Below are 21,700 nucleotides of genomic sequence, written 5' to 3'. Positions count from 1 at the left end.
TGAGGAACGGATATACGGGTAGGACGTGGTGTTGATGCCGTTCGACCAGCTAATAACAGTGGTTGAGTCGCCCTTGCTTAAGGTTAGAGATGGCGTAATGAAAGCCCAGCCAGCAACGCCTCTATGATCACAGATAACAAGCAACGTTCATCTTAGACAGCTAAAGAAGTTGAAATATGAAAATCTTTTTTCTTTTTGGAAGGGAGAGAGATCCCTAGAAGCTTTGGTTGTTAGCCATATGGGTACAACCATTAGCCACTTGGACGAATCCTAATCCATGCAAATGTTTGAAATCTCATATTAGAAAGACTATTTGTTCAGGCATTTTTAATATGATTGCTCTGCAAAATAATAAATGCACAACCTTTAGCTGGTAGTCTCCAAAGACCAGGGGGGTAAAGGACACAACAACAACCACCTACTTGGATCGTTTTGCAGAAATCAAGCCTATTGGCCCATCCAAACTGCATTGTCCAAGAGCCCGCCGAAATGCCAACCCAAATGCCTGTGACTCTGTGAGCTTGTTGATCTATGAGAATAAATAAAAAAAAGACCTACAAGATTCGGGCTAGGGACATGTTTGGTTAATATGAGCCATACTCAAAATAGACTTCCTAATTCACGAATCCAATAGAAAATGTAACACAAATCTTGTTGGATTATGTAAACAGGCCCTAAATTATGTTTTTTCACTTCAACGGGGTGGCATGAATTAAGTCATAAAAAACCGCATGAGTCTTTATGCTTGCATATATTTCCAGACATGAAGCTGAAATTTGCAATATACTAACAAAGTTGAACTGATACATGGGTCCAAGAAGTCAGGAAACTTTATACATGTTGAATTAGAGAGGAAAAAAAAAAAGCACTGTTCAGACCTGGAAATGGTAAGTGCACTCACTGCCGAGCTGCTTGTAAGATGAAAGATTGCAAAATTTATGTACCTTCAAATTCCCTGCATTTGAAATCAAGCGTGATGACAGATATTGCTTTACTCTGTCCTCACTTTTCTGTTCATCACATCATGGTAGTAAAGGAGAATGCACATAGGCTGTCCATATATGCTGAAGAAGAACCAGAAGATCATGTTTCCCACCTGCCCGTGCTCAAGGAAAATGAAAAGTGGACCGATAAATATCTCAATTTAGAAGAAGGAAATGATAATTTCTTTTCAATGTTTCCAGATACTAGAAGACTAGATGAAAATTATTTTTCTAAATATCATCAGAAGAGTTGGCATACCATGGCATTTTTAAATTTATTCTGGAGGTACTTCGTCAAGATGACAAGTGGAACCTGGTATAATAATAATAATACAACATAAAGTGAGAATGTATTGGGTGCATTTTCTTTGAATAACCAAGAACATAATTATCTAATACTTACACAATAAATTTTCTACTTCATGCACTAACACGGCACTGTCACAACATTACTTTACAGTCATGAGATAAGACAAGCATTTAACTACAACTTGACCCACTAAAAATATGGTGACTCCATAAACTACTGTTATGTTTTCAAAATTTTTGGAGCTGCTTCCGTCCTATGGAATAAGATCCATAGAGGTTTGAAATCCAGGTCCCAAATGCAGTATTGGTTAGGGACTTGGTACCATACTGACCCTTGGGATAGCTTGGCATCTTGGGGATTAACTAAAACATCTTCTTTATTATTGTATTATTTTCATTCTTTTCTCATTTGTGGTTTTTAATAGTTGTTTAAAGGCTTTTTTGCATTGTTTTAGGTTCATAATTTATTAGGGGAGGTTTTTTAGTCCATTATTCCGTTTATGGTGCCGGTACCACACCGATATGGTATTGGGTTAAATGTATATCCATGACCTAAGCTCTTTCTCTCCCTTTCTTCCAATCACTCTCTCCTTGTCTTTTGATGTTGTCCTGTATCTAGAGGATGAATGAACAGACGACCTCTCCTCAGACCTACCTTTGGCCTATGGGGGCTGCCAATCCAATTTCCGTTGGGACATGTGTTCACATTTGCTTGTTCTAGGCTTTGAGACTCTCTCTTTCCTTTCGCACGTGAAGCAAATAGCAAAAAGAAGAGAGCCTCTCATGTCTTTCTTTCATGAGCCTGCTGGTGCCGGTGGTCCCAATTATCCCAATCATCAACCCGATCCAATACAGACCCATATCAGTCAAGACAACCCAATTTTATAGGCATCAGGGTCCTGAATGTGTCCCAACACATGGTATCTCACCGATCTAATCTAGGATGGCCAGGATAGACGAGGAAATACTGGGTCCTGAATCCTTGATCCACAAGATTCTTTGCCATGCAAATCTCCATTACTTAGCAGTTGTTTCCTCTCCCCTTCATTCTGCTTTGTAACCCTTCATTTGTTGCTAGTTTCGTTCAACAAGCACTTTTGATCTAATCCTTCAATCACGTTCATGTTAATCAACTGGATGATGAGTTTTTTTTCTTCTTCTTTTTTTTCTTTTTGCAGAAAGAGAATCCACTATACCAGAAAAAAAAGTAGATGCAACTAAAAAAGCAACATAACAAATTCCTCATATGATTCTTATTCCTATACTCTGAGTAGGTTAGACTTCGATATAGGGTTTCTGGTCTATAAAGAGCACTTGACAGATCACCTAATGTTAGCCAGGCATGTGTTTCAGGCCCTTCAAACAAGGCTGCCAAGACAATGATTTCAGGGTTTGGACTAACCCCCCCCCTCCTCTATTCCTCCCTTTTCCTCATATGATTCTTATTCCATACTCTTAGTAGGCTAGACTTTGATATAGGGTTTCTGGTCTATAAAGAGCACTACACAGGTCACCTAATATTAGCCAGGCATGTGTTTCAAGCCCTTCAAACAAGGCTGCCAAGACCAAGATTTCAAGGCTTTGGACTCAACCCCCTCCTCTATTCCTCCCTTTCGCTCTCCTTCCTAGCTCTCTTTCTCTCTCTGTAATTGTCTCCATCAACCTCAACAGTGTTATTGCTCCTTGGACTTGAAAACCTGCTTCAAGTTAACTTTCTTTACTATGAACATGCACATGCCCCTATTTAAGCCACTTCTTCATCATCTCCAAATCTCTGTTTGCTCAAAGGTGATGCCTTGGTTTCCAAATTTCTATTTGTTCAAAGCTGATACATTGGTCTCCGAATCTCTATCTGTTCAAAGGTGATGCCTTGGCGCCACCGTGGCGACGATCAACCTTGAGTCCATAGGGCATATTGGTAGGCTCAACATGTATTAGACATGCTGTGCTTTGCCTGCAGATTTTAGGCTTGAGACTAGGTGGGCTATACTCTAGTTTGACATATTGGCTATGGATGCTCTCTGGCCAAATCCAACCTCAGTCAGCCCCCTAGATGCTCTAGTGCAGTGTTAATGAGCATCTAAACTGAAAATCCAAAGTGCTAAACACAATCTACGTCATCTAAAGTTTCTACAATTATCAAAAAACATCAACTTATTTTGTAGATTTTCTATTTATGCATGAAGTTGCCTAAAGATGGACAATCTTAATGTAATGATTAAAGTGATCAGATTGGATACATACAGTTTATAATGCATGATTGTTAATACGTATATAAATATGGACAGCTCAATTCTCATTAATCTTTTGGGAGTGAAGTAATTGAATTCTTGATTCATTAATCTTCTGCTGGTGAAGTAACCAACTTCTTGACCGCTAATGTGCATCAAGATTTAATGCCTAAGATGGCATTCTTGCAAAGTGAGGGAGCATAGGATATGCACCAGTATAAAAGCCAATGTAATTATCTTGATGCACATCAATGGCCAAAAAGTCATTAATTAAAATACAAAAAATTTAATAAATGCATAGTCCTACTTGTGTGTGTTTCTAAGGTTGTACGTTGTTGATATATATGACATGCCATAACTAGAGCAAACTTCAAATGTGAAAACAAGTATACCTGAAACATTATCCCTATGAAAGCCCATAACTTGAATATATGGCAGGGGATACCAATGCAGAGCTGTAGAAAGTAAAATAATGCTTGAAAAATACATAAAAAAATCAACACGAAAAAAAAAGAAACGGTTCATGAAAAGAAAAATAATAGTCTCAATACTCAGAAGGCACAAAATGATGAGGCATATAAATTAATGGCAAACACAAGAATAAGATAGGTCCAAGGTATATTGTTTAAGCTTCAATGTGCTTACCATAAATCACTTTGTATGCATTTAGAAAAGACTAAAGAATGAACATATAACTCAACAATAACTGAACAAGAGAAAAATTTAATGGAGATAGAAGATCAATGTAAGAGCATGTATTCAAACTAATATGACTCAATAAAATTTCTTCAAAATTGCTAAAGAGAGTTAAGGTACTAGCCATGAGCAGTAATACACAATATTAGATATATGGATGGGTGTATAAATTAATGTACTACAGAGTTTGTCTATGGCTAACTTTTAAAACCCCAAAAGGGAAATAGAACAAAACCAGCATTGCCACCTTAAGTTTACTTATATCCAGACCCTGAGATCAATGTCTTGGATACCACCTGCTTCAGAGTTCAGATAACTATCATGCACCGTCTTACCATCTATGACAATCTCTATGTGGATTTGATTCTGGAAAATTTATTTTGTTCTTTTACCTTCATAAAACCTGGCTTCTATGATGCCAAAAATCAGTCAACTGGTTGACAACTGTTAAAAGACTTGTCCTAAATGTACATGATTTTCTTCTTAGTATCAAGGGCTATATCTGAACATCTATGCTAGATTTTGATAGGCCGATCTAGTGCATTACTTAAGGAATGAAGAAGTAGAAAACTTTACTTGGAAAGTAACGATGACGTTTGCATTCCAAAGAACTTAAACTAGTTTCACTTCATAGGGAATGGTGGAATTAAGTTTTAGCAAATAATTTATGAAGAAGTTTTAGCAAGTTGGAGTATATCAAAAAGTTATGACAGAGGTGAAGAGCATAGGATAAGTTTAAAACATGGTTTAGAATTCTGGGTTGTGAATTTGAAGGTGAATGCATGAGATAGGTTTCATGTAAGAAATTCATGATTATTAATAAGCCAAGTTAGGAAGGGGGTTAGATTCTTATCATTTATTTATCCATGACTGGACCATTATTACCAGACCTTGGATACAAGAGTACATGACAGTTCATTTTTAAATGATTCCCCTTCTTATGTCAGACCATTCTGAAAATTGATAACCTACCACAATTATCAAGCACAAATGCTTACTAGAAAAATTGATAGACAGAGAACCAACTTGTTGGGGTTGGTAGTAGAAGTGATGGTTTCTTAGGCCCCGTTTGAGATTGCTGTTGGCAGTAGAGTTTTTAGAAGTAGAACTTTCGAGAAGTAGAGTTTTTATAAAAAGATAATTGTTATTTAGTAACTACATTTCTAAAGTAATATGAAGCTTTAACATATGTTTGGTAACCAAAATAAAAAAGTACTTTTGGTAGGATAAAATGACAATAAAGGATATTGCATAGTAGAGTATAATATAATATAATATTACATGTTAAAATATTATTATTTTGTATAATATTATTATAATATAGTATAATATAATATTGAATACTATAGCATAATAATATAATATGATATGATACGATATAATGATACATTATTAATAGTATAATATTACTGCAATGCAATATAATGTAATATAATATTACATAATAATATTGTAATATAATGTAACAAGATAATATAATATAACGGATTAGAATCTAATCGAATAATAGATTATATTATATTATATGTTTATATTATAATAACATAACATTATTATAATATAATCATATAATAGAATATAATATAATGTAATATAATCTAATATATTGTCTTGTTATCTTATTAATAGTATATCATAATATTATTATTATAATAAGAATATAGTATATTATAACTATATATTAATATAATAATATCATATATTATACTATTATAATGATATAATATAATATATTGTTAATATATTATTATATTATATTATATTTATAATATAATAATATATTATGATATGATATGGTATAAGATATAATCACAAGATTTCTTAGTGGGCATTTTGATCATCAGAAAAATTTTATTAAAACCAAAATAGCTTTCCAACATTAGCCAGAAAGCACTTATGGGGAGAAGCTCAAAAATAGAGCTTTTTCTAAATAGACGATTTCGACTTTCTTACAAAGCTAAAACATCTTTCCGATTTTTTACCAAACATCACTATACCATCCAAAAGTACTTTTGAAGGGTCAGAAAATGCTTTCTAGACCACCAAAAGCTTTGCCAAACGGGGCCTTAGTCATCAAGGGGCTAACAGGCTCTTGCCACAATGGGGTTCTAAGGGACAACAACTACCATATCTATGTGATATCTCTCTATATAGAAATTGACAGAGGAGAAGAGGTGGAAGAAAGAGGCACAAAAATTTTTAGATTATGGGATTGGCTGCCACCCTAACCCCTTCAAGTTCTCCCTTTGCTCCCACCTCCTTTGCAGCCATTTTCCAGCTTTTGGGAAACCTTGCATGGACATGGTAGCTAGGCATTTAGAAAGTCCTTATGGGCCCATTCAGATGTCCAGTAGATTATCCACTTGATGTTGCCCTGTGAAGAGCCAGAGTTGAGGAGAGGAAAACCGTGAAAAAGGGTTTGAGGGATTGACAGATGCTTGAGGCGCACCCTATCCCTAAAACTTAGGATAAGCAATTTGATAAAAATGTAATTTACTGTATCCATAAAAGATCTGGACAATGAAGCTGAAATACTTCCTAATTGGTCAAAAACCTTAACCATTGGACCTCTCTTTCTCAGATCTTTCTTACATTGGAAGAAGTTATTCACAGATTAGCCACCTGGCCTTCCAAACAGGCTTTAAATGATAAGAACATCTCAATTTGTAATTATCTAATGTTTGTAGAGAAGGAAACGGTCACACATACTAATGACTATAAGTGCATTTTACTTAAATGAGAATGCCATTAACTATCATAGCACTTTTTTTGTTTAAAAAATAATAATATTTTGACTTTTAGCAGATTGAATCAACTTGGTGTACAAGGAAATGTAGTCGCTAGATCATGGATATGCATTTATGACATAACATCTTATCCCATACTTTTACGATGTTGCTTGTCATACAAACAAGAAAATAGATGTTGTCCTCCTTCCCATCAAGCCCTCCCAGGAAAAAGTATAACAAACAAAAGCTAATGGAATAAAATGAAGGGGCTTAAATCAAAGAAATAATTATTGAATAAAGGTCCAGTGAGACATTGCATGGTTATTAAATGGATGCTATTAAAGTACTTTTGAAAGATAAATGATAGTTGTTGGTTACATTCTATTGTGCTAGGGTCCAACTAACAATGAGATGGTATGAGCATTAGGTTGTTAGTAGTGCTTCATCACTTGACCAATAGCATACTAAAAAGAAGAAATATGAAGTTTTTACCTGATGTGCAACTAAACCAATAAAAAGTTGAAGCCAGCATTGTAAAATTTAGGACCATTTTGACATTGAATAAATAGGATAACCATTCTCTCACAGAGGAGACAGACTTGCAATTAATACAGTAAATTTCGGAAGATTGCTATTCCATATAATAAAATATATCCTGGCTAGATATTTTGATTCTTGCTCAGTTCAGTTGTTTAATGTTAAATTCATGCATAACATATTAAATTTGATCAAAGGCCAAATAAGTTTAAGCAAGATGATTCTCCCGATATGGTGGCCGCCAAATCAAGCTTAGTTGTGGTTTGTGCATGTTTATTTTCAAAATGGACCAATGATGCAGGAAAATATAGTAGCCATTTGACTTTACTCAAAGTTGACTTGTATCTCTTAAATATAATGTGCAGAAAAAACCACAATACATCAGCACAGCAATTAAACATGACCAAATTCTAGTAAACAAGTGAAGGAACAAATTGTGTAATCAATGCTAAATATTGTGCTGCATAGGATTTACAATTTAGATAAGAAATGATTTTCTAAACAAGTATAAAGGATATGGATACACAATGTTTTTTAAAATATTTTTTTGGAAGTTTATAACATGATATTCATGTACCAATCACAATGGAGAATTAAGGTGAAGTAGTCTGATGTACCTCATGGAATATAGCAGAAATGGAAAATGAGATGACCATCGCAGCTCCCTGCAATTAAAATCCAAACAACAGGTTGGAGCATAAATGTTTGTAAACATCATTCAGCTTAGAATATAATGACAACTGACAAGCCTTGTCCTGGTTATTGAGACCCAAAACGAATTTAACCTTGTCCTACTCCATTATTGGATAACAAGCTTGTATCCCCAAAAATGACAATAGAGTTATTAATAATAATAATCATAACCAAAACCATCAAGCCTTTTCTCAATTATTCATGGTCCAAAATAGATTAGAGAAAATATCCGTAGGTAGTTTGTGGTTACCTCATGCTAATGGACAGAAGCAATAGGTCACTTTATGTAGGCAACATATTCCTACATTGCATACTTTGAAATATAAAGAGAAAGAAAGAGAAAACAATCATGTAAAATGAAGCCCCAATTCTAACTGGTCAACTCATATTTATCCCTGAATCTTGACAATTATGTACATTAAATTGCCAGATGTAAACTTAAGCAATGGCATCATAATTTTTCTGGTCATTGTTTCAAACATAACTAATGGCTTTGACTAGGAGCAACTATTTCTCCAGCTTCAAGTAACAAAGATAGAAAGTAAAGGCGCAAGAATACAACTATGTTTGATCCACTAATGCATGCCTTGACAAAAAATAAATGTAAAAGAAAGTATCAAGCACTTCAGAAGACATAGTATCTCAACCACACTTCAAATCTACCTAGGAAATCCATAATGGCGAGGACTATTACCTTTGGTATACCATTCCGTATGCATGGAAGATAAACATGGCGAAGCATCCACTTATGAACAGGCTGTGATCAATTATGATTTTCGTCAGTAACAGTACCAATATTGCTAGTTCGATCTCTTGCATCCATATTACTTAAAAGAGTATCATCTTTACAAGATGGGTAATAACTTAGAACAAGAAAAGTAGAAGCTTGAACATGGATGCATGTGTCAAGGTACATGAAAAGTTATGACATATGCTGTGACAGATTAAACAGATGGCTCATTAGCAACAAACAGACTAAACTCAATGCGAGTTTTAACATAGAACCAGTAACTAGTGGATAAAATGTCATTCAATGATGTCATGAAATCAACTGATTTCACTTGATATGCTTCTTTTCGAGAAAACAAGAAAAGAGGAAGAAAACAGAAACAGAAAGGTGGTTTAATGAGCCTAGCTGCATGGAGAAGTGTGATGGGGATGGGACTTTGATCATAGAGACAAGAAAGAAAGTAGCTGTAGGGACTAAGAAAACAGGAATAAAATATCTCATATAACAAAAAGGTATTCAAAAGGAACAAAGGCAACGTAGGACGATGGCACATCCCATTCTATGGAAAAACTAGGACAACCCTATACTACGGGATTTAAAACCTGTTGTAATGACCCAAAACATCACCCAAAAAAGCTAGCTAGAAGATGTTAATTGGGATCCTTGGCCTTGCATAAAGCCTAAGACCTCCCTAGTGCACAATCAATATGGGACTAAACACATGCCCATATAGAACCTCCATACTCCCCTTGTTTAATTCTCGACATTTTTGTTAGGAAAAGGGTCCAATCAAAAACAAATCACAAATGTCACAATTAGCTCATGGTCAACCCCAAAAGGACCCTTGTTGTAGTGTCCCCTATTTACATATGGGCAATGGGTTGAATCCGCTCTGATATCATTTGTAAAGACCTCAACCTCACCCAAAAAAGCTACCTGAATTGTATGATTTAGGATCTTAGCCCTGTTTAAGTGTCTAAGATCTCTCCAGTATACAGCTAGTGTAGGACTAAACACACGCTTGCATGGGATCCCACAACAAATTATGAAATTTAAGGAGTGAAAATGTGAAATCATACCAGCACTAAAGCACCGGATCCCATCAGAACTCTGCAGTAAAGAGTGCTTGAATATGAGCAATACTTGGATGGGTGACCTCCTAGAAGTCCTCGTGTTGCATCCTTTTTTTAATTTTTGTGAATTTTTCATAAGGACCCAAGTGGGCATGTATTTAGTCCCACATAGATTGTACATTAAGAAGATCTTGGAAACTAAAACAAGGCAACAACCCCAAATTATAACTTCTTGGGTGAGGTCCTCAGTCGATATAAATAGTATTAGAGCGGATCTAGCCCACAATCTATATGTGACCAAGAGATACTATAGCATGGGCCCTTTTGGGGCCGACCACAAGATGATCGTGGTTTTGTGATAGGATTTGTAATTGGACCTTCCCCTGATGAGGATAACAAGGCTTAAATAGGGGGAGGGGGAGTGCGTGAGGACTCGTGGCTATTTATTTAGTCCCACATCATTGTATACTAGAAAGATCTTGGGTACTTGAATAAGGCTAGGGATTTTAAATTATAACTTTTAGCTAGCCTTTCTAGGTGAGGTCCTGGGTCATTATGATAGTACCTTTCCTTAACTCTTTTAGGAGAGGATAAAGAGTAAAGAATTGAATTCTTTATCATTATCTGCTAATGATAGGAACCTATGATGATCATCATAAGTGATGTGCTATCAAACAAAGATCTCATCTCTACATAGAATTTAACACATGTAACAAATGAGACATTTCATTAGTTGTCTCTGAATAGATAACACATGCTAACAAAAATGAATCTCAGCATATTTATATATCCCACAGATTTACCTCTAAATGCACTCATGACCAAAATTTCAGCAAACAATAAAGCATCACACGTTGATATTCTTATTGCTATTACTAGAGAGACATCAAGGCTAGTATACTACCAAGGCAACACATTCAAAGCATCCTGCCCAGATTACAACAGAAGAGTAGATAGTGATGTCAATCTATATGAAACATATGTGCAGAATGGTCTGACAGATAACATATAATAAAAGAAAATAGATGGATTGTGCTGATAAGTGCAGATTAATTATTCCCTGCATCTAGAAATCTGGCCTTTGTCTACCAATGGAGAATCTAGTATCTGAATGTCTTCAAGTAGGCAGAAAGAAGAAATAGCTGTCATACATGGAATATGTCCAATGACAATTTTGAAACAGGAAAACCAAATATCTATTCTCAAGATGATAGCCAAAAAAAAAAAAGATGTTAATGAAGGAAAATGTCAACTTCAAAAAGAGCCTTCATTTTTTGGTGCCTTTAATGTATCAAATATAGATATCAAGATCTATGATATTGACTATAATAGACTAATAGTTGACATAAGAAGACTGCAAGGCATATGATGCACTAAATCTATAATAATGACAGGTCAAAAATAGTTGTAGAAGTGGTTGAAGAGGTTACCATGTTCCACATTCTCCAATACTGATGCAGTCGAAGAAGCAAAATATACACATATAACACAAAGCAAAATCAGAAACGTTAGTATTGACATATGTATCTGTTAACATGAAACCATACAGCATTACATTTTAATGCGTACCTCTTCAATTGTCTTCGCATTCCACCAATCTTTATAGAATTCACGATCACCAAAATGAAGGAGCTCAGCGAGAATGTTTAGCCTGTTTTTACACAGAAGATACACTGACATGATACTATTAAATACATAAACTTCAACCAATAATTAGAGAATCAAATATACAAGGTTCGCATCTCATTTGCCATAAAAAGCATGGACTCTCATGACAGTAACAAGCAAACCATTAATTAAATGTACAGTTTGAACGCATTTTCTTCTAATTCCATGTTCATTAATTAGAAGAAATTTGATACGTTTACACTTCCATTTGACATTGGAACAATCCTAATTTGGTAGGAAACTTGAAACTTCCAATTTAATAACAAAATCTTAACATCCAGCATATTTTCTAACAAATAGATAAATAATCTGGTGCTTAAAGCTATTTCTAATATTGGACAAAATATAATACAAAAACTTGAAGGGATAATCATCATCCTAATGTGCATAATATAGACACAAGATAAGGAACGAAAAAGAACAGTTAAAATATGTTTAAGAAGAATCCTTGAGTGAATTTTATCAACTAATTTTGTATGTCACTCAACCAACTATATATTCTCACATTTAAAATATCGAAAAATGAAAATGCAGCAACTTGTACTACAGATTAGGGCCATTGAACATTAAATGACAACATTCTTTCCACTTTTTCACTCTATTTCTGTCATACTTGGTCCAAGAAATGTTCCCATCTATCAAGTGATCATAAAAAGGTCCAGGTCAGGAGATTGCGATGTTTTTGAAAAACATTACTCAATCCAGAAGCAACAAATCTGAAACGCCTGGCTCCTGCTGCTTCGACCAGAGGACATAATTCTTCCCCTTAGCTGATCACTAGCTATTGGTTGGGAAAAGATTTTGTTCGACATGGCCAACCACCCATTTACAAATGAAAGGAATATGATCATGGCATTTCCCTCACTTGCTCAGCAGTTCCAACTTATCTCAAACCCCTATATGTAGTCTATAGGATTGTTCAGCCCTAAGCCATTAATGTATGGGGGATCCTAATAAGATGGCTAAGAGCACAAGAATTTTTCCGGCCATGCCAGTCTTGGCTATAATCTATAAGAGTTTTAGAGCAATAGCCAACATCAAGAAGTCAGGAGCATGCTCAAGATAAGTCTCACTTCATTAGATAGATGGATGGCTAGCCATGTGGCACAAAGTCATACACCGAACAATAATGAGTGATCGAGTGAAAAAAACTGTCTTATGTGGTTGACAAGTTGGGATCTCAATGCTTTAAATTTGATGCTCTTAAGTGTTCCTAAAAAATAGACCGAGTAATTGATATTTTCTTGACAGGCAATCTAGAAGGCATCTGACTGAGTTTTACAACTTGGATCCTATTGAGGATCCTTGGATGAAAGGGAAGTTTTCTCAAACCAACTATGATAGGAATGTAGTGGAATTTCTTATTCCAATTCAATATGATTCACACACCTCCGCCCCCCACCAAAAACAAAAAAAAAGCTGGAAAGTTGTACTGCCTACTATCCTAGCAGCAATGATATGTCGCTCGGCTTTATTAGACAATTCCTCTTGATCCTCTTAATAACATCCATTTCTTAAGCGACCAGGACCTATAGACCCATGTTCGACTTTTATGCTAAATGTCATGTGCACGTGCCGATTTCATATTCATATATTGATTGTGCAGGGACCATGCTTGACCCTTCAACACACAATGACACTTTAGAAAACCTAGTGATGAGCCTTCGAACATGGCCGAGATAACAACCTATACAATATGATTAATTGGACCCAATAATTAACAAGGCATAGTTGCGACTGACCGACGCACATAAGGTGTTGAGGAGATATAGGCAATTGGAGCAAATATGGAAAATGTACGAAGGACGATGATGATACATAAGCCAAAGCAATAATTACCTTCTCTCAAGAAACTGCAAGAAAAAGTGATTTTAAGAAAAAAAGAATGAATATATGGAAAGGTGAATGACCATTTGTTTATTAAGATGATACTAGAGGAAAGAGATTTCGATTTTTATCGATCTCTTCCTGTGTTGCAATGGCACATCCCTCCATGATTGTTCCATGGCCCTCCTTACTCGTTTTTCATTCAGATGACGAGGCAATGACGACCATCATTACTCTATTTGCATGTCCTCTTTCTCGTCCTAATTCTATGTCTTCCCTTCCAAGAGTATGCCATGCAACATTTGTGGAGAAATCCACATGTCCCTGAATGTCTAATATCCTATAGCTTCATTCCTAGCCCATATCTTATAAATTCCTAGAGGATTCTAATGATCATCTGTTTTCAGCAAATGAATGCCGATATAATCTGGCTATCTCCACTTCTGCTCTCTCGAACTCGATGATCTAATCCCACCTTTGCTTCTCTTCTCTCTTAGCTTGAAAAATGAAACGAGCTATCCCTTGAAAATCAAGCTTTTATCATCTCTCTTCCTCACATTCTTCCAAAGGAGTTCTTTTGGATAATAAAGACTGAATATTCAATTGTTCGACACTTTCTTGTCCATCAAACTCTAGGAGACATGATGCGAAAAGGCCATGTCATGCTAGCAACACAATCTTGCACGCGTATCCAACCTCAGGTCCAGCATGTAGCTTGAAAGAAAACTAGTGAAGTTTCCAAACTATATGGAATCTTGATGCAAACTAGTGACTTTCAATCTTTAAGACACCTTAATCTAAAGGTATCGATCATGATAGTATCCATCATGGTACTCCTGAATTTAAAGGAATTTAACCACATGAAACTCATTTTAAGTATCATCTATGATGTTGACTCAATAAATAAAATTTAACCAAAGATAGTCTTGGATAAATAATTTCAGCTTACAAAATCATGTGAAACCAAAATTGTGGAGTAGTAACCATGATAATTAATGGAATTTCAACTTTGTGTAATTCTAATTTTAGTGTTGATTGTGATATTAAATTTAAACAAATCTGGCTTTGCCATTCCACCTGCTATCACCATCTCACATGTGCAAATATGCTAAAAGATAGAAGTTGTGCATGTTAAACATATATATGCATTGGTTGTTGCGCTTATAGGAGTGGAGAGTAGGAGTGCTACCCCAAGTGGAGGGGAAAGATACTATTGTTACACTCCTAGCGGCGTTTACTCTAAAATAATCAAACTTCTATAAGACTTCTGTCTCAGGAAGTCTTAACATAAAGGCAATGAAAGAAGCACTATTAAATAAGAAATATCTAAGCAAATAAAATTGATCAACATACCACAAATGGAAGGTGCAATAGAATAGACAAAGCCACACGTACAAAGTTGGTATTGATAACTTCAAGATTCTCTCCATGGCATTTAAGACATTCCCTTTTAGAGGATGTTGAGAATTCTTGATAATCGGGTCAATGTACTGCAAAGTTCTTGAAAAAATTCATCTTCAAACTAATGTCCAAGTTAATTTTCATAAGTAGTAGTCATAAGGAATCAAACATATGAAAAGCCACCAACCTGTTCAATGATGAAGCCCATCACCCCTGTAAATATGACCAACTTAACAAGCTGACAAATCACCCAACCTTTTCTGATGCATGTAGTCCGAGGATAGCTTGGCTAAGAATATTATAAAAAATTATGACCATCTATGATGAAGACAAGAGTTGTTCATGATATATATACATATATATACACACACACACACACATACGCATGTACATACTTCAACTAGCGAACACCGAATAAAAAAATTATATATTGATCCAACAAGTTGTCAGAAAGTTCTTTTTCCAAACATACAATAGATAAGCAGTCTCCATCGGTTAATTAGAAGTCCAACTTGATTATACCTGGTAACATAGTGTTGGAGCCATGATAAAATACACCAAACTTTTGAAGCTAACACCTTGAGACTTGTATAAGTTTAGATAACTGGTCCCCTTGTATAAAGAAAAACAAATCTAAAATAAGAAATATGAATTGAGTTTTGCTTGATCTATAAAATATAAACAAGGAAACCATAAATAAGGAAACCAAGGATATTATTGATATCAAAGATGCTATAATGCGATTAATAAAAGAAGAGAATGAAAGGACATCATATCCAACAATTAAAGGAAAACTACCAAGATGAGATATCTTTAAAAAGAATGTTGTTATACAAGTATATTACACGCCTGAATTTAAGCAAATCTTTGGTGACAATATATTATTAAAGAGGGCCACTAGCATGTTGAATTTTTTTTGTATGTGAGAAGTAACATTTTATTTCTTTTATAATAGATGTTACACAAAAAAAAAATACAAGCTTTCCATATTATCATGTTTTAAGGAAGAACATATAACAAAAGATTTTTTACAAGCCGCAAACAGAGAAATATGTGTAAGATAGCCTTACAAAGTTCTCTACCTCCAGTTTAGCCCATTTCTTGTGGTATTGAGTTAGCCAATACCACATTTGCTTGCTATGCAAGTTTAACTTATCCCCTTTTAAATGAACGAACCTTCCCTTCGAAGACCACCGCTAGTGGCTTTAAGAGAATTTCTTCTTTTCTTTTTCCCTTCACAAAAGAAAAGAAAAGAAACTACTTGTTCAAGCTTTACCTTATTAAATCTTAATCTTTTAAGACTTAAAAAACGTAAAATCATATTTGTGACGCAGCTGATCCACTTTCACAAGATTTCAAATGGTCATTTCTGTTCTTCATATATGTATCCGTTAACATTACATGATGAGTCATTGCAAAATCATTTAATATGTTCCTCATCTCTTCTATAGCTTGACTTTTGTATCCTCTGTTGTCTTTCCCTGTAAAAGTATATGGGTTTCTACTTTCTACCAATAAAAAATTATTCTCCTTCCTTTAATCATTCATCTAACTAAGCACAACAGTTTTCATGATGGCATATAGAACATATGTTGTGCATGAAAGTTTAACCAATAATTACAAATTTAGTTAATGAGTAAGTATGAAAAGGTTAGTTCACCTTATCAATAGAGTTGGACGATGACCTTAAATCATAATTTGCATGTGCATATGAAACAAGCTTTAGGCAAACAGAGCTCGCAAAGAGCATTAAATTGAGGCCAGATAAAACAGTAGAATTGCACCTGCAAAATTGTCAGATATGTTATAAATTACTACTATGAGAGCGAATTTAATTTCAATAAGAGTTCGGATGTTCAATGCACTTGTGGTGGAAAGGTGTGATTACTCACTAGAAGTGTTCAAACACTGTAACTTCATTTAACACTTGAAATAGTCAAGAAGTGTCATCACTTTAAAATTTAATGTACATAACAGCCCAGGTGTCAGCACTTTAGCCAAAGCAAGCATCACATACACATGAATGCAGTGTCGCCAAGTGTTGCAATCTTCAAAGCTCCAATATTCATAAAACTTAATTGTGAAGACAACACTTAGGTCATTTAAAGTACAGATCAGAAGCTCGAGTCAAAGTGATACACATGGACAATCATTTTAAGTGGTAGAATTATTAATTACATCAAAAAAAAAGCCAACAATGAATCTTTCATTTTTAAAAAAAAATACTTACATAATTCAGATGTATTACTACTTATAAATTTCAAACTACTTTTGAAACCTCAGTTGAATGTTGTAGTCATCAAAATCAACTCTTACCTTAGAATCACGAAAACAGGATACATGATTGTAGCAATTATGAGAATTACATGAAGTGAGACAACAACCTGCAATCGAGTTGAACAGCATTTTAGCTATGGTAGGAGGTAAAAGGGGACAAGTGCCATATAAAAGAAGATTAGATCAATGCCACGACTAAATAAAAAAACAGAGTCCGTAGGTCAAGTACTCATTCTACCAACTAGAATTAGTTAATAAAATGATACACCAATCACAAAAAAGAAAAAAAAAAGGTCATGGTACAGTTAATATTGTAATCAGAATTTCACCATAAGCAGACTTTTTTCCTCACAAAGCTTGTAGCAGTTGTAACAACATATGAAATCATCAAAATATTGTATGTACCAGGACCCATGGTGCAATAATTTGTTTGATAATGCATGTATAATGAAGAATCATGAAGCATAACCAATGTAACATCAAACAAAGTGAAAATGGCAGGTGTTGCAGGGTACAAAGGATAAAAGAAGCAATTAATGTAAAGTTGTAACAGAACATATCACAGATTCACTCAATGAGCTTAAACATTAGACTTCTTGCAGCAATTCTTGATTTATCAGCAGGTAGGAAATGCTGACCAAGCACTTGATTGTGAGCCAGTTAGATGCTATGATTGATACTTAAAGTATTAAAGTATTTAATGGGGCATGCTCTTTATAAAATGATTTGGATCAACCTTGGTTAAAGTATGTTTGATGAAGGAAGACAATGTCAAGTTAATTGAATGAGAGAAAGTATTCATAAAGCAGAATCTAAGTAGACAAAGCCACCTCTATCTTCAGTAAGTTAATGCATACTTTATTTAACAATGCATATGTATCTAAACAAAATTTTAAAGGTAAATAGCACAGCTTCATCTCAGTTACATATAAAAGGAGGCAATGACTGTTTGTTCTAATATTTTGAAGTACTCATTGCAAACAGAGTTTAATGCAGCATAACAAATAATTACTTGGAGCAACCAGCCAAAATAGATTATCTACATACCATCCTGCTAATTCCCAATTAGAAAGGACTGATTGAATCTGATATAAACATTTAATGGCAAACAGCTGAATACTACTTACAGGTTCAGAAATGAACTTCCTATATGCCAGCTTTTCAACCATGTAAGCACCAAGAGGGAAAACAGGTAGAGTGAGACTGTAATTTACAAATGTTAAAAAGAAATGCCAAGTCAGAAAATTGAATATATAGAACAAGAAAGAATTTGGCGACATTCTAAAGAAAAATAAGAAAATTTAATTCCAGAAGCATTACCTACATATAAGTAGTGGCCAATCTCTCAGTAATCTTGAACTGAAGAAAAATCCACTTCCTATCAGTAAACCATACTGCAAAAGTAAAAGAAGAAAAGATCAACATTACTCCAACAAAGTAGATGCAATCGTGAAGAAGACAAGAGGATACTATTTTTGGCCAAAATAAGATTTTGAACTTTAGCAAACCTTCATCAAGTTCTCAATAATAAGCCTGCTGTTGACTGCAATCAGAATTACTACACAAAGGTTGACGAGACCTGCATGGCTCTGCCATAAATGGCTCAGATAATTTAGGATAAGATCAGAATTGTATAGGAAGCAAATCATATGAATAGCAAAGTGTTTCATAAACATGGTTAAACAATTGTCAGTAATGACAGCCATGCATCATTAATTTAGTCAAAAATTAATTAGACGAGACTTTACAAAAGCACCACCATAATTCCATATCATCCACTTGGTGGTGCATGCACTGCTTGCCTATCAGGAAAAACCCTAGGCATGCTTCCTGGCCTGGCTGACTTGAATATGGATCAATAAAGAAAAAAAGTCATCTGATAAATTTCTTGATATTTATCAAGAACAATTAGCTCATTCAGCCATGTCATAAATGTTTGTTCGACTCTAAAATGCGCCTATACTTCTACATATTTTTCGATTAAAGTGCTTCAAATTCTTCTCAGCCATGGTAATTGAAATATCTAACTTCAGGCACATAACAAGCTTGCACAAGTTGGAGGCAGATGCACAACCACTAGAATATAATTGACAATCATCCTGGAACATGTTTCACATAGCCAGCATCCTAAAAAATCTTTGCAGTTAGCTGCCAAGTAGCTCCTAAAATATCTCACTTTACAAGATTCTCTTAGAACACATCATACTACCTTCTTGAACCCTTGCACAAATTTGCTCATTTGATTGTTGTACTTATGTTTGATATGTACCTTATCTGTATGGTTCTATCCAAAATGTTTACATCCAGGGGCATGACTGGCAGGAAGCAACACCTGGCATTATTGTAGAAACAGGGGAAATGGCCTTCTTAACTCATGGAGGCCAGAAGAACAGGGTGATCATATGGAATCTTAAGAAGCGCGAACGCGCGCGCGCACGCCCGCACGCAGAGAGAGAGAGAGAGAGAGAGAGAGAGAGAGAGAGAAATAAGGAGGTAAATCGAACAATAACAGCCTAAAGCCATAGACTGCTAAAACATCACATGAAGTAGTAAACCTGTAGCTTATGCTATAAAAGCTTCATGTTGTTGCCCTTATGTCGGAATACTGAGATATGAATCCTGCTTCATAGATCCTTAAAGTCCTACAATATAACTTTTGGAATTTCCAATCTAGAATGTTTGGAAGAGGTTTCCTCACTCAATTTTTGAAACTTTAAAGTTTCATTTAAATGAGAATCAGCACATTAAATTTGCAGTTAAGATAGAAAGGAAAACTTAATTGGTAATCCCATGGAACTGTATTTATCCAGGAAAACTTATTACTTAATTTAACAGTTAGCAAGTGATTAAAGTTCAACATAAAAGAAAACATCAAGCTAGAGACTGCCCCTCAGTAAAGAAGAATGGGGAGAATACAATGCAATGATGGCAATCCCCATGAGCAGTGCAGCCCTCAGAATGCAACCCATGATGCTGAACATACAACCAAGAAATCACAGGATAATGGTGCCTGGGATGTCTAATTGGAGGTGAAGAGCCTCTAATGCCGCCTCCCAAACTAAATAAATAATGATTATGTTTGAATTCTTGAAAATTGGTATTAACTGACTTTGTTTTCCCCTCCCTTTCCCTGAAAAAAAATTCTCAAAAATTGGTGCTTACTCTCGCTCTGGGTAGCATATACCCAAGAGATAATGATGCTTCAGTTTCTTCAGTCCTTTTCTCAGCAACAATTTTTCCTTCTTAAGACCAAAATAACCCTAATAATAAGTAGGATTTCTCGAGGCTGCAAGATTCCTTCAAATGTCTAGTCCAAGCGTCACTCCATTCTGTATCACAAAAATCATCAATCATATGTCCTAGAAATGTTTCAACTCAAGGGCAAGAAATACTTCTACATTGCATATGACGTTGTTTTATTACTAATTTCAAGAAGAAAAAAAACACCGGTCTGATGAAATTTTATAATTTAACATGTTGACGTTTACATGATATGCAATAAATAATCCCAATTAAATAGCATCCAAATACAGTAAAGAACAAGATACGATAAGGTGTGAACTTCTTCTCAAAAAAGAAAAGGTATGAACACAAGTATGGCAAACAAGAACCAAGTGAGAACATCCACCAGAGAACACAAACCTGTTGAAAGATTGTATCCGAGCTCAGCGGGCTCTCCACAACTCTCACATGCACCGGAGCCGAAGGCCGGTCGACGAAACCCACCGGAACTTCACCTCTTCCGACCTTATCACCCGAACTCGCCTTCTTCTTTTCACCAAGATCGTTCGCCTCGCCGATCCGTTCCTTTAGATCATCATTTCCGACCGCTCCTGCACCAGAATCGCCATCTAACGCCGCGGTCCAGTTCTCGGTGATGGAAGGGCTCGTTCTTGAAGACGAGTCCGGCACTGCCGGCGAAGCGGCGGCGGAGGAGGAGGAGGCCGGCCTCCGGCGGAGATCCGACGCATTCGACGGTTCTTGGTCCGGGGCTAGGGTTTCTGGATTCTTCGAGACCGCCATTGGAGGAGTGAAGACGAAGGAGGTGACGACGGCCTGGAGCGGCAGTATGGAAGTTGGCTATGGGCGGGGCGGGTCTGGTTCCCCTTTTATAGGAGATGGAGTTCTCTGGAAAGGAATAGGATTGCTGGGTTAGAATGCCCTCGGCATTGCAAGAAATTACGCGGAGGACCAAGAAATGGAGGCCCGGCACGCAGTTTTGGATTCAGAATGGCCGTTCGGTTGCGGGCACCTCCCAGCCTAATCACCGTATTTGACCGCTACACTTGTCAAACAAAGTCAGGAGATACCCAAACGATTTTAGGAGAGCACTTGGTTGTAGAAACTTAGTGATTTCTGAAGTGTAGCTTTTATAAAATATTATTTGCTATTTAATAATTATATTTTTAAAATACTATGGCACTTTAACATGTATTTGATAAATAAACTGATAAAGTATTTTTGTATGACAAAATTATCATAAAAAATATTGCATAATATTAATGTATTATACAACAGAGCGTAATAAAATCTAACACATATTAAA

At 35.5% G+C, this 21,700-nt stretch overlaps 1 protein-coding gene and 1 pseudogene across 2 annotated transcripts; one reads left to right on the top strand and one right to left on the bottom strand.

Annotated features, from left to right (window-relative positions):
• Positions 1 to 662: 662 nt before the first annotated feature.
• LOC103719431 (diacylglycerol O-acyltransferase 1-2-like) lies at positions 663 to 21,228 on the bottom strand. Of its 2 annotated transcripts, none has more exons than XM_039131238.1 (16): positions 20,797 to 21,228; positions 18,663 to 18,743; positions 18,475 to 18,548; positions 18,282 to 18,357; positions 17,194 to 17,261; positions 16,538 to 16,661; positions 15,400 to 15,489; positions 15,065 to 15,166; positions 14,872 to 14,966; positions 11,551 to 11,632; positions 11,412 to 11,432; positions 8,873 to 8,935; positions 8,103 to 8,150; positions 3,916 to 3,978; positions 1,243 to 1,296; positions 663 to 1,096 (listed from the first exon to the last, which is right to left on the bottom strand). In XM_039131238.1, the coding sequence occupies exons 1-16, from the start codon at positions 21,175 to 21,177 to the stop codon at positions 992 to 994; spliced, it is 1,527 nt and encodes a 508-aa protein (XP_038987166.1). In that variant the 5' UTR covers positions 21,178 to 21,228; the 3' UTR covers positions 663 to 991. The 2 variants fall into 2 exon arrangements, with proteins under 2 accessions (XP_038987166.1, XP_008806896.1); XM_008808674.4 differs by having other exon boundaries at positions 671 to 1,096; positions 14,830 to 14,966.
• LOC113463726 lies at positions 9,974 to 10,091 on the top strand (annotated as a pseudogene).
• Positions 21,229 to 21,700: the final 472 nt, after the last annotated feature.

Source organism: Phoenix dactylifera, chromosome 11, assembly GCF_009389715.1.
Source record: "Phoenix dactylifera cultivar Barhee BC4 chromosome 11, palm_55x_up_171113_PBpolish2nd_filt_p, whole genome shotgun sequence".
In the NCBI taxonomy this organism is placed as follows: Eukaryota; Viridiplantae; Streptophyta; class Magnoliopsida; order Arecales; family Arecaceae; genus Phoenix; species Phoenix dactylifera.
The sequence above is the reverse complement of the archived record's forward strand: the minus strand, read 5'-3'. Positions and strand labels throughout refer to the sequence as shown.

What these genes read in the sequence shown, in the direction of transcription:
- LOC103719431 (XM_008808674.4), bottom strand. Translation starts at nt 21,177, where the DNA reads ATGGCGGTCTCGAAGAATCCAGAAACCCTAGCCCCGGACCAAGAACCG. An exon ending in TTATTGAGAACTTGATGAAG is followed by an intron (nt 18,549 to 18,662) that starts GTTTGCTAAAGT and finishes TTACTTTTGCAG; the next exon opens with TATGGTTTACTGATAGGAAG. An exon ending in ATGCGAAGACAATTGAAGAG is followed by an intron (nt 11,433 to 11,550) that starts GTACGCATTAAA and finishes CGACTGCATCAG; the next exon opens with TATTGGAGAATGTGGAACAT.